The 12,307-nt window shown below is 43.9% G+C and overlaps 1 protein-coding gene and 1 long non-coding RNA gene across 5 annotated transcripts in view; both read left to right on the plus strand.

Annotated features, from left to right (window-relative positions):
* Positions 1–5,720, plus strand: part of tbc1d32 (TBC1 domain family, member 32) — a 51,381-nt gene extending 45,661 nt beyond the window's left edge. For 2 of the 4 annotated variants that reach the window (XR_003840478.1, XR_003840476.1), the window contains exons 34-35: positions 2,050–4,733; positions 5,616–5,720. Coding sequence is in view for 1 of the 4 variants with exons in the window: in XM_029496655.1 (XP_029352515.1) it covers positions 2,050–2,169 (120 nt within the window). In the remaining 3 variants the exon portion in view is untranslated. Of the gene's footprint in view, positions 1–2,049; positions 5,430–5,615 lie in introns of those variants that run through there. The other 2 variants (XR_003840477.1, XM_029496655.1) reach the window with 2 other exon arrangements.
* A 2-nt stretch (positions 5,721–5,722) lies between these two features.
* LOC115037891 (uncharacterized) lies at positions 5,723–9,167 on the plus strand. The gene is made up of 4 exons (XR_003840479.1): positions 5,723–6,790; positions 6,892–7,132; positions 7,703–8,842; positions 8,995–9,167. It is a non-coding gene; the product is annotated as an uncharacterized LOC115037891 (long non-coding RNA).
* Positions 9,168–12,307: the final 3,140 nt, after the last annotated feature.

Genomic DNA, 12,307 nt, shown 5'->3' on the forward strand with positions numbered 1-12,307 from the left:
AAAAGAAAGGCATTATTCTTCATGTGAAAACATAACTGAGCACACTGCACAGTTTCCATCTGGTTATGTACTTCCACAACAACAAAATATGAATTTAATAGTTTTGTAGTTACGTAGCTGACAATACATCTGCACTTTATTAACTGCGGTGGATCAGAGAAGAGTAGTTGGTGGCCTCTAATTCATAACAGCGTATGATTAAAAGATGATTTTTGTCTTATAAAGTGTGTTTTATGTAGTAAAGCGGTGGTGTCTGGAGTAATGACAGGAGCCGCGGTCCTCCATCACCCCGAAAACTCATTTCTTCCTGACATTACCGACTCCCCTCTGAATGATTACCCAGCTGCAGTCACTGTCCGCTCCCTTTAAATAATAAAAACCCATTGCTCCGTTTGCTCTTAATCTATTTCTTCTTTGTGCGCTTCACCCCTCGGCGGGTTTTCTGCAATCAGAAAAGCACAACTTTGCAAATTATAAAACAACTGCCTTCAGGCTGATGATGGTCAGGACCATGACTCCAGATTATAAAATGAGATTAAAGTGTCGTGAGATGATTTACAAAGTAGAGAAAGTGAAAACTGGCCCCAGAAAATGATGCTGATGTATTACGTAGAAACAATAATCAATGCACAGCCGCCTCACTTCTTGATTGATCTTCACAGATTACAAATATAAAGCTCATAAAGTAGACCAAAAAAAGAAAAAGTCACCGATCCCCAAATTAAGCATTTACACACAATTTATTTATTTTTTTACAGTTTGAGCTTTGACTCTCGTCTTTTTATTTTATGTCCATTTAAAATGTAAGCAGCAGAAAACAGAATCCAAATACGGTGCTGAAGGTAAACATCAGAAGACATTTCACCACAATCCATCAAACAGCTGCTGAGCAAACTGACGTACACAGACACACACAGTGTTCACACTGTGAAGATGTGGAGTTCTATTAAAGGGGAATAAATGATGTGGATTAGTCTCCATCCTTTCCTCCTACCTGCTAAAATAAACCTGTAATTAGATTCTCCAAAAACACAATCTGCAAAGGAAGGTCATTAAATTGCGGTGTGTGTGTGTGTGTGTGTGTTTCTTTAAAGGCCTTGGCCTGGATAATGACCGTCGGTGAAACCGGGTTGTTTTTTTTTGTATTTTTTGTTTGGTTTTTCTTGTGCTGTGTGTTGTTATTCTGAATGCGGTGCGTCCTCTGGGTGCTGCGTTTCTCAGGCTGCTAATTGACGACGCCACTTGCACCGTAATGCGGAGCGGTTGCTGCTCTCTGCTGCGGTGCAGTGTTTGCATTACCCATGAGGCTGAGTGTTGTCATGACAGGTGTGCGCTGACGGTGAAATGAAAACCAAATGAGCCGGATAACGTCTTTTGTCTGGTCTAATACGTGTCTCTAACACAGTTACTGCAGGACGGTGGACGTGGCTCGGCCGTATTCGCGTTTTGTTTTGCTTTCCTTCATTAACCCGAACGCAACACACTGACGTTAGCGACGGAGATGTAAACTGATTTCCTGTGACGTTGAAATAGATCAAATGGAAAATATCTGAATGAAAGAGTTCCGCTGAATTATTCACAATCACCTGCTCGGTTAGTGAAAACAAAGAAAAGCATCTTTAGTGTCAATGATCAAACTGCAGCGTTTCGCTAAAACTCGTAGCCAGGTGAAGACGACAACAGTCGGCGGTTTGAAAACAGTGAATGCCCTCATTGGTACTTTCAAAGATCCCAGAAAATAGACAGAGCGTCGGAAACGAGTCGCCCACTCAGATGATGTCACAATCACATGATGCCGTTTCAGTTGGGAACGCCACATCTGTGCTGAAAAAACACTAAATGTTGTGATTCTGATTCTCCGTCCATGTCAAAGAGCAGCTGGCATTATGGGAACTTTGCATCGGCTGAAGGGATGATTGTTTAACCTGGACGTTGTGTTTTCAGAGCCCGAACAGAACAGCTCATTGATCAACACTTTGGTGTGCAGTAAAACAAAAAGAGAACACAACAGCAGTCTCAATAACAGCGATGTTTGTTTTTGGCCCGCAGGAGGAGCCGATTCAGGGCTTCAAGTTCGGTAACTACCTGGAGTGGATGGAGGGACTGGAGAGACGCTACAGAGACGTCGTTCTCACCGACATGAAAACTGTCCGCCAGCCCGTCGACTAGGAGCATGTTCCAGCTAACTGTGCTGCACAAGGAGCGACTCTAAAAACTGTTTCCTTATCGACAATAAACCCCCCGAAACATCCGAAACCAGCCAAGACTGACGGGAACTGTCAGGGGAATCGATGCCGGTAAAGTTTTGACCTTTTTCAGGAGAAAGTTCCCTCCTGTTCCCTTCTGTTCTCATATTTTTGACAGAAAAAGGATGACGGATCATCACTTCAGCAGGAAGCACATTTCTGTGGTAATCTGACCGATCTGTTCCTTCAGCAGCAGCTGGTGTTGTTGTTGTTGCCCTGCTGCTGTGACTCCTTAATACAAGACGTTTTTGTTAATCTGAGCTACAGAGACAAACAGCTGCTTTTGAAAAACAGTCAAATTAAATAAAAGGCCGCACTGTCAGCCCAAAAAAAGATTCACTCCCTCCATCAAATGAGTGAGAGACAACTCTGTTGGTTAATAACAGCAACAGACAGAAGCTCATCCTTTTCAGGACACATCTTATTTAATAATTCAACACGTGATGCAAACATTGTTCGATGATTATGAACAGCTGCGATAATCAAGTTTTAAATGCGTATTTTTTCCTGTAATGTGAATATTTATTTACTTATTCTTGCTGTCAGCGTTGGAATGAGGCCGACAGCTCTCAGTTTCACATGTGAACAGATTTTAATGAAATAGGAATCATTACTTGGCTGCCATGAAATCCATAGGCGGCCTGCGGAGATTCGCTGCCTCGTCGACGTCACACGTCATTAATGCCACAACACGACACGAAGCATCACACGGCCTCATGTGTATGTGCTCTTCTGCAGGCCTGTGTATGAAAGATGTATGAGGAGGGCTGTATCATTGTGATAAACTCATTAGTAACCAAAGCTCTCTTGCTCTCCCGGTGCTGCAGTCCTGTTGTCCTCCTTCAGACACACTGAGGCCTGAATAATAAATCGTCCGCCCCCCAGAACAGCTGCATTCATCAGCGGGACGTGCAGTCGTACAGTGAGAGGCGCCGATCAAATGTTTACCCAGTAAGACGCCGCGGAGCTTTTCACCACAGAGAGCGCGTCACATTTCCACGTATTGAACTTTGAATCTGCATTAATCAGTGTTTTTGGCCACGTGGGAGCCAAACTCGCCTTATCGAGCGCCTCACAGAGGCCAAACTGAGAAAAACAAAAAGCAGTCAGAGCCGCTCCGGTTCAGGGAAACAGCTCTCACATTTACTGAGGCCACTTTTTCAGAGCAACGAAACGCCAAACATCATTAGTCTCTGATTCATGTGACTTTATCCAGCCCAGAATTAAACCGCTTTACGTCTCCGTGCCGACTCCTCTGACATCACCGGCGGCCATTTTGTCAAAGAGAGCAGGAGACATCGGTGGGATGAAATCTGTCAAAGCCGCTCAGAATCCAGAAGGTTGTTTTTGGATGGATGACACAAACAGCACACGTCACTGGAGCGAGGGCACGCCTGACCCCCTTTTATTACAGCACTGATGTTTGGGGGGGCGTCAGGGCGGAGCGCTCCTTCCTGACTCTTCTCTGTGGTAACATGCGACAAACTTCGGTGGAATAAACTCATCTCTGATGTCCCTCTGGGGCTCCGGCTCCGGATGATAACGGGCCTCGGCTGTAATTGCTGGTTCTCCTTTGGAGTCGGTTCCAGGTTGATAATACAAATGGATTTTCTCCTCTCTGGGGAAAAACAAATCCCCAGTTGTGATTGTTTTTTTCTTCTCTCTGCTCTCTTATTAGCAGCGTCTGAAGCAGGTAGCAGGTCTCTCATTTGTCCGCTGGTTTACATGACAGACAAAAGCTCTGAGGAGTCACAATCACGTCTGTACGTTGCGTTTTGTGTTACAAACTGATGTTTTCGCAGATTATTTCTGTGTATCACTGCTTGTTTTAAAGGTAATTAGGCAACTTGGACTTCAAACGAACTGGAATTAAAATGTAGAATTACATTGTTACTGTTCACAGTTCAGATCAGGCTTTGTGTTTTTAAATAAAGTGCTTCACTTCACCTGAATCAGTACAGATTATCACTAGGAGACTTTAATGTAACAAGAGAAAAAAAAACTCATTGTTGTAAATCAATAACCAAAGTAACTTCAACACATTCCCAAAGTTTGGAAGGTGGAAAACTGTGAAGGCCCGCTCTGAGCTGCAGAGCTGAGCAAACACGGTCCACCTAAAGCTGCTTTGATTGTTTGACCTGCACGTTTGTTACACAACCCAGCCGCCGCTAATCTGCCCTTAATGGGCTGTTTATTTCAATTAGCTTTGGAAAGCTCATTATCGGTGCCGGGGCCGACTCGAGCCTCAGAAGGGGATACAGTTTAGAGATGATGACTTCACTGTATAATGATTTGTTGTGCTGTTGGTCTGGATTATGGGCTTTTCTAACTGACAGCAACCAATCTGAAGCAGGTCTTTGGTGCTAATTGGGCTGATTGGGCTGCGCTCTGAGCCCGGAGACGTCGGAGGACCTTTGCTCGTTTATCACCTCCATCCTGTTATCTCCAGCTGGTTTTATCGTGAAGATGTTCCTTCTCAGCTCATTTGTAAGTGTCACAACACTAAACTATTTTCATCCTCTCTGATTTTAATCTTTAGCTGCAGGAGTTTGCTTCTTTTCCTCTTATCTATTTGTTTTTTAATCTGGTTTTCGCCGTCTGTAAAGCTTTTTGTTCGTGGCGGCCCAAATTGAGTGGCCAGAGATGTCATATGTTAATCATCGTGTATGCATGCGCTGCTGTACAGGAGCGGGTCTGCGCTTAAGGGAGTTTGGTATTAGCATTTCCATTTTCCTGTGGTCAATATCTCCCTCAATGGAGTGCATTGTTCATTGTTTGCATGTGAATCAGATGACTTTGGGGATTTGGAGCTCAGTGATACAGAGTGTTGTAGGAGGATTATTGATAAGCTCGCAGAAAAGGTTGCCAGCGTGTCTAATTAAGATGCCATCAGAACTCAGAATTTCATTTCTCTGCCTCTCTTTTTAATGAGAACACAAACCTCCATTTCAACGCTGCAGAGAGCGACGGCGGCGGCTCTCCGCCTCCTCTTTGTCTGTGTTCTTTAATTTAAAGTGCGGCCCCGGTCTTGTTTTGAATGCACAGTGCAGGATCTCCCCGAGTCCCTCTGCCCGAACCCTCCTGCTCTCCACCCCAAGGCCTTCACTGAGCACATGTGCTCGTGTGCTTTGTTGAATTATTTCAGAGCTGAATGAAAACGTATCTCATCACGAGTTCCTCCTCAATAAAAAGGACAAAGTTATTCATTTGAACACCAGAAGCAGCTTATAACTTTGATTCCATTAGTTATTAAACTGCTGTAAACTGATCATGGAGAAGTTCTCGTCCTCGGTGGAAGATGTTGTTTGTTGTTTATGTGTGATGACTTAAACTGCATGTGGTTTTTTTGTGTGTGTGTTGTCTGTCCAGACGGCCCTGCAGTTTGTGTCATGGACTTGGTGACCACATGATTCTAATAATGAAGCGAGATGGAGTCAGAAAACTGACCAAAGTTACAAACCAACGAAGGTGGAGGTAAAAAGTCCAAACGATTCAGTCCAACACTGCCGGAGCTTTCAGAGGTTCAGTGTTTTCACACAGAGGTGGGACAGCAGGTCTGAGATTTTCTCCAGGGGGACTTCATGTGAGCAGCAATCGTCATATTTACAATTACTGGAAGATGAATAACGTCTTTGAGGCTGCGTCTTCACACTGATCGCTGTTTATACAACCAGGACTTTAAAGTTGAGGCCGTCGGCCGATGTGGGGAGAGAAGAAGGAGATCTGGTTGTGTTGGACACAAACGTCTTTGTTGTTTGAAAATCAAACAGTCATGATAAATGAGATGAAAACTGTTTAGTGTAAAAATCTCAATTGATCCGGATTTTCACAGCTTCTAGAAACAAAGACTCAGAAACACATGACAGCTCGGCAGTTTGTCGCAGGTGTTTTTACTCATTTGAACTAATCCTTTTTACGGCGGCGGCGTTTAGCCAGTCGGCTCCAGAGAGCTCAGTGTTTTCGCCGCTTCATTAACAGTTCAGCCGGATTTACATCCAGCTGATATCCATCTTCTTCTGAAGGAGCCTTTAAAACTGCTCATCAATCCAACATCAAACCAACATCGCTCCTATCGAAGTGTTAAACATTATTTCTGTCGGGCTGCGTGACGACTCATCAGCTCTTACCTTTCATTAACTTTGTGTGAAATGCAGCGCGACATGTTGAGATCATCGGGCTGAACTGACCATTTCCAAAAGAGTAGCCATGTTGAGACAGACAGCTAATAACAGATAAAACCTTCGACCTTCACCTTTTATTTCTAATTATTATTATTATTACAGCAACACCGCACTCGGTAGAACATGACCAGGATTATAAACACAACTAGAAAGCAGACAGTTTACACAATTTGAACTATTTTGTGACACAAAAAAAAAAAAAAAAAAAAAAGAAGACCTTCCAGAACATCTCGCAGCTGAGCTGTTTCCAGACAGAGTCGAGTTTGGGGACAAAGGTGTGATCATCCCTGACATTCCCCAGCTGGCCTGCAGCCTCCATGTCTCAGCCCAGCGGAGGAGGGAAATGAAAAGGTGGTGACGATGGTAACCTGCCTCACACCGTCAACACGAAATATATATACAAGAAAAAACTGAACGACACACAGCCGGACCCAACTGAATTATGTCTTTCTCTCTCTCTGCAGGTCCGAGCCAAAAAAGCCATTTTGTTAATGGAGTGCAACAACTGTTTACAGCTGAATGTCAGAGAGACCGAGCAAAATGCTAAACAGATCCAGATGCAATTAGTGTTGGAGTCCAGCTCCATTAATTAAAGCTATCCGTGTGACATCATGCATTACAAGGAGAGCTGTCCGGAATAACTCACATCATCGTGCTACGCTACAACACTCATCAGGCTGCCAAAGACGGAGTCACGGTCGACGGGTATGAACTGCAATGTTTAAAAATATTATCTGATTATTGTGAATGAATTTCTATCCGTTATTATCCGTTTTGTTTTGAAGGATTTTGTTCCATTAAGAACGAATTGTCGTCTGATTCTTTGTGAGGGAGTTTTAGTCCATAGCTCAAGTTTTTTTTTTTTTTTTTTAAAGCTTTGATGCTGCAAGATCGCTGAAGTTTATGGGAAAGATTAAGTTTAAAAAAAAAAATAATACAAATTTATCAGGAATTATTTATTTAAAATTATCTTTTAAATCCAATTATCATTGAAGTATTGTTATAGATATAGGTATAGTTAATGAATTAACAATAGTAATAATGTGTACATATGTGCAGAGTTACAGAAGCAGTTTCTGTCAGCACTTATCTCTGATCACCAGAGCCCACACGCGTGTGTGCGTGTTTGTGTGTCCCAGGACGCACGTTTCCATCAGCTTTAATGTCACGCAGCAGGAAGTTGTTCTGTGGAAGGTGTGGGAGCTGCTGATAAACATACACATTTGTGCAGACAACAGGTAGCGAGCAGTTATTTGTGCGTGTGTGTCGCTGCAGAGGCCGACGTGTCGAGCTCAGCTTTAGTCACATGTCACCTGCCGCTTCACTCTGGAGCCACAAAGGTCAGCGAGAGGAGAAGCACCGTTAGCCGAGCGGACGAACTCGGAGATAAGGACAGAAGGATTCTGGGAAAGTGATGGATGGAAGACGATGAGAATATAATAAGGACAGCGTGACGTTACAGCCTCCGTCTCTCCATCAGCCCGACACTTGGTGTCCTTTTGGCGAACGGACAACAGCAGCAGGTCGCTCTGAAGAAAAGAAAAAGATAAACAGCAGTGATGATCGACCCTGAAAAACGGACTCTGAATTCAGCATTCACCATCTCACACTTAGCTGGCTAACAGCAGCACATTTAATTCTGAGCTGCATCTAATCTCAGCGCTGATTAGACTGACATTTACACACACGGCTATTCAAACACGGCGCTGAATGAAGGAATTCCTGTTAATTAATATCACAGATAGCAACACTGAGCTGACCTGAAGGTGCGACGTCAGGTCCTCCTCGAGCTGACAGCTCCTTTTTACAACTACAAACTTAGGATGATGTCAGCAAACGGCAGACTTTCTAAACGTAATAAAAAAAGAAGCTGATCGCGTCATACGACCTCAGACCCTGAAGGTATCAGAGCCTCCGTCCTCGGTGGGAGGACGGATGTTTAACTTTAACACCGACTGTGAGGTGAGTCCCAGAGACTCGGCCCCACCGTGGAACCATAAATGTACTGATGCATAATTTAGACTGAGACCGGAGGCTGTGAATAATTCAGATCTGTGAATTCCTGCAGAGACAAAGAGAGATATAAAGAGCCGGGCTGACCATCGACTGACCAGTTAAACCACTTTGGCTCAGATCTGAAGGCTGAGTGTCAATAAATCAAAGTCCTAACTGACGATCATCCTGCTGGTTTATCAGTTTATCAGACTCATCCTCTCTGCTTCAGACATTCAACATGACTGTGTGAAGTGATGAAAAAACTCTGGGTTCAGCGCCACGGACACCTCATCAGTGGATCCACAACCTAACGTATCCACAGTCAGAGGCAGCCTGCTGAGGGATGTTGTGTGTTAGTAACACAAAACACGAACAAACAACAGATGCTGCTTCAGTTTGCATGTGATCAGAAGGAAACAGGTGAGCTCCGTCGATTCATCGCAACACAAATCTCACACAAAAAAAACAACAATTAAAGCTCCCAACACAAGAAGAGCGAGCAACATCCTTTACAAGCTGCATCAGTTACAGATGAATGTGAGCTTTGTCTTTTTTTCTTTGTGGAAAAGAAGAACGAGCTTCTGCAGCTGGAGGATTCCTCGGAGCTCCGTCTGCAGCCTCCAGAAATTAACCGTCAGCTCCCTCTGAAGAAATTACAAGCAGAAAGATGTTTTGTGTGCTGAAGGAAAAGGTGAGAAGAAGCAAGGAGAGCAGGATTAAAGTGACAAAGACGAGTGTTTGTAAAGAGCTGCGGAGAAAAAATGTTCCTTTTCTATTTAACAACCACATTAAAGTCTCATTATCGCTGTTTCTGTGCACTGCTGCTTCTGCCTGTCGAGAAGACACACACACACACACACACACACACACACACACACAGAGCAGTCAATGACTATATGCACTTCTTTTTGAGTCCCAAAGCCATTAGAGCACTGCTGAGCCATTTTCTCTGAAACTAGGAGTCTGACAGCGAGTTGGAAATCTCACAAACACACACATTTAGATGCACGTATGCACGACACACACACACACACACACACATATGCTAAGCAGGCAGGCAAAAAAAAAAAAAAAAGCCAGCGGGAGGGAAATGTCAGGACAATGTCAGTGTTAGTTTGGCACGGCATGGCTGGCTCGCCTTCGAATGTCTCTGAATGTCACCACTCTGGAGGCCAGAGGAGCACACACACACACACACACACACACACACACACACACACACACACACACACACACACACACACACACACACTCAGATCTTGAATGAGAAGAGGAGGATTTGTGTTGCCCTCTGGCAGAGGTCGGGGCGAGAGAGGACGGCCAACAATGAGACATCTCTCTCTCTGTCTTTATAAGGTCATATCTGAATGCCATTCATTGATCAGCTAAAAATAAACAACAACAACAACAAAGTGTGTGTGTGAGAGATGAACAAAAGCCGGACAAAGACTCCAGTAAAACTGCTAAAATTAAAATCCTTACTGAGTCCAAAATCTCACGCCTGAAATGGTCCCCACGGCAACGACAACGAAATCTGACCTGACGTTGACGTGGAAACGAGCGCTCGTCCAGTCATAATGGTGAAACTAAGGCTCAACACACCAAACATCACACAACAGTTACGCAAACGCCCTCCAGCAGCTTCAGGTAGTCGGTGTGTTAAACATCGTCACAGTCCTGAAGATGATGTTGATGAGAAAAGTGTGAAAAACACGAGATGCGTCTCAGAAAGTCAAAGTCTGGATGGGCGACACCGCGTCTGCAGGTCATTTCCTGCCTCTGTCAAAATAAAAGCTGACTTAAATGTATGGTCTCCATGGCAACTCAACTACATCTGATGATGAAACAAGTTCAAACTTAACTGTGTTTATTCTTACAGAGCAGATCTTCTCAGTCCATCCGTCATCTGTTCGAATCGGGACGACCCGCTTCATTTTTAGGTGCAACTGAATGAAACGACTAGACGACAAACTGTCGACGGTCCACGTGATTCACAGCTGCTCCCTCAAAACACAGCAGACAAACAAATCTCACTCAGCCGCCCGTCAATCTCCCCGGTGTTCCGTCCAAATTCAAGTCCAGGACGAAGGACACTCAGCCGGACCCGGTGGACTCAGAGGCGCTGCTGGTTTATTAGTTTGTCAGCCAGCTGAAACATTCATGAAAACAGAAAAAGGAAGTCGCAGTGACTTATGACTCATCTACTTCAGAGCCAAGTAAAGAAAGTAAACGCTGTCCTTTAGAGAGAGAGAGAGAGAGACACACACACACACACACACACACACACACACACACACACACACACACACACACACCCACACCTTCAGGCTGGTGTGCAGCAGAACAAGATGCAGAGAAAGATAAGTGAAGATAAACTGGTGTTTGGTTCTGAGCTGCTGTAACACGAAGCTAAGAGGGCAAATCTGCACAACGACCCCCCGAGACCAAACACACAAAAAGTCTCTGCCAGCCGACACACACACACACACACACAGGAGAAGAGATAAAAGAGGACGACTGCATTCACAGTCGCACACCAAAGAGCAGAAGATGATAATCCATCTTCCTGCACGTTGACCTGCAGACCGGCGACGTAAACGTCCTCTTTGTGATCAAAACTCGTCCCAACAAAGTCTTAAAACGGCAGTAACACAAACGAGCCACACTGAGAACCTGGATGTGAAAGGTCAGAGTGTGATCCCGGACCACAGACAATGCTGAAGAACCTTAAACCTGCAGCTGCTGTTGAAGTCTATGGGAAAATGTCCCTGATGAGCTTATCGTCTCGGTCACAACATGATTCGGCCTCAGAAAAACCAAGATGGCTGACAGACAAATGACTACAACTGGAGGCTTCAGCTCAGAAACCAGCAGGTGTCGTCACATACTGACCACAAACATACCAAACCCTACAGTTTGTGTTATGTTGTCCTTGATGCTACAATGTGGGTCATTTTTCAGAATAAGTGAACAAAGTTACGACAAGACAACAAACTGCTCGTCTCTTCCTGGTCAGACGTGATGAAGCTTCGAATGGAGGCAGAGCTAATCTGACCAAAAAAAAAAGAATGATAAAACATGTTGTTTATCAGGAAGCCAAATAGTCGCACAACTGACAAGTGTTGTATTCCCCTTCACTATTTCATGAAAGGCATCAACAAAACCTTGGAATGTTTTTCTTTTTTGCATTTTTGTGCAGGTGATGAAAAATTTACCAAAGCAGATGAATTTGTCTGGAAAATGAAAACAAAACGCACCATTTTGTTTTTATTCACTCTGATCTGTTGTTCTTCAGTGAGTGGAGATTTCATTGTTTCAGCTGTTTCACTATTAATGAGAAATATGATTAAAGAATGAAAGTCTGAAGAAAACTATACGACACGTCTGACACCAGAGCGATCGATTGGTCAGATCACAGAGAAGCCAACCGCATTAAAGCCGCAGGATCATTTTTATATTAATGCAGCGGTGATGAGTTTCTACATTAATACAAAGGAGGGAGATTTTTCACTCCAGGGTTTCTTCAAGTTCAACTGAGCCTGACCAGAACGGAGATGATTACATCTGCAGGAGCTGAAAACTATTTCAAATTATTTTAACGCATGAAGGTGAGAAGAAAAACCAAAGAGGTCAGAGAAACTGAACTCAGTGATTTCTGTGTCGATCGACAAAAAGCACGTCATAGAAAGAACACAACGGCTGCATGAACTTATTTATCGGACTATATCAGAGCAACACACAAACGTGAAATCAAGAGTTTCTCCTCATTACAACTTAAGTGTGTGTGTTGAAGTCTATGGGAAAATTGGCTCTAGTTCTCACTTCTTCGACGGTAAAGATACAAAGAAAATCACAACGACAACGATGTTGTCGACATTCTAAACA

The sequence above is a fragment of the Echeneis naucrates genome, chromosome 24 (genome assembly GCF_900963305.1).
Source record: "Echeneis naucrates chromosome 24, fEcheNa1.1, whole genome shotgun sequence".
NCBI lineage: Eukaryota > Metazoa > Chordata > Actinopteri > Carangiformes > Echeneidae > Echeneis > Echeneis naucrates.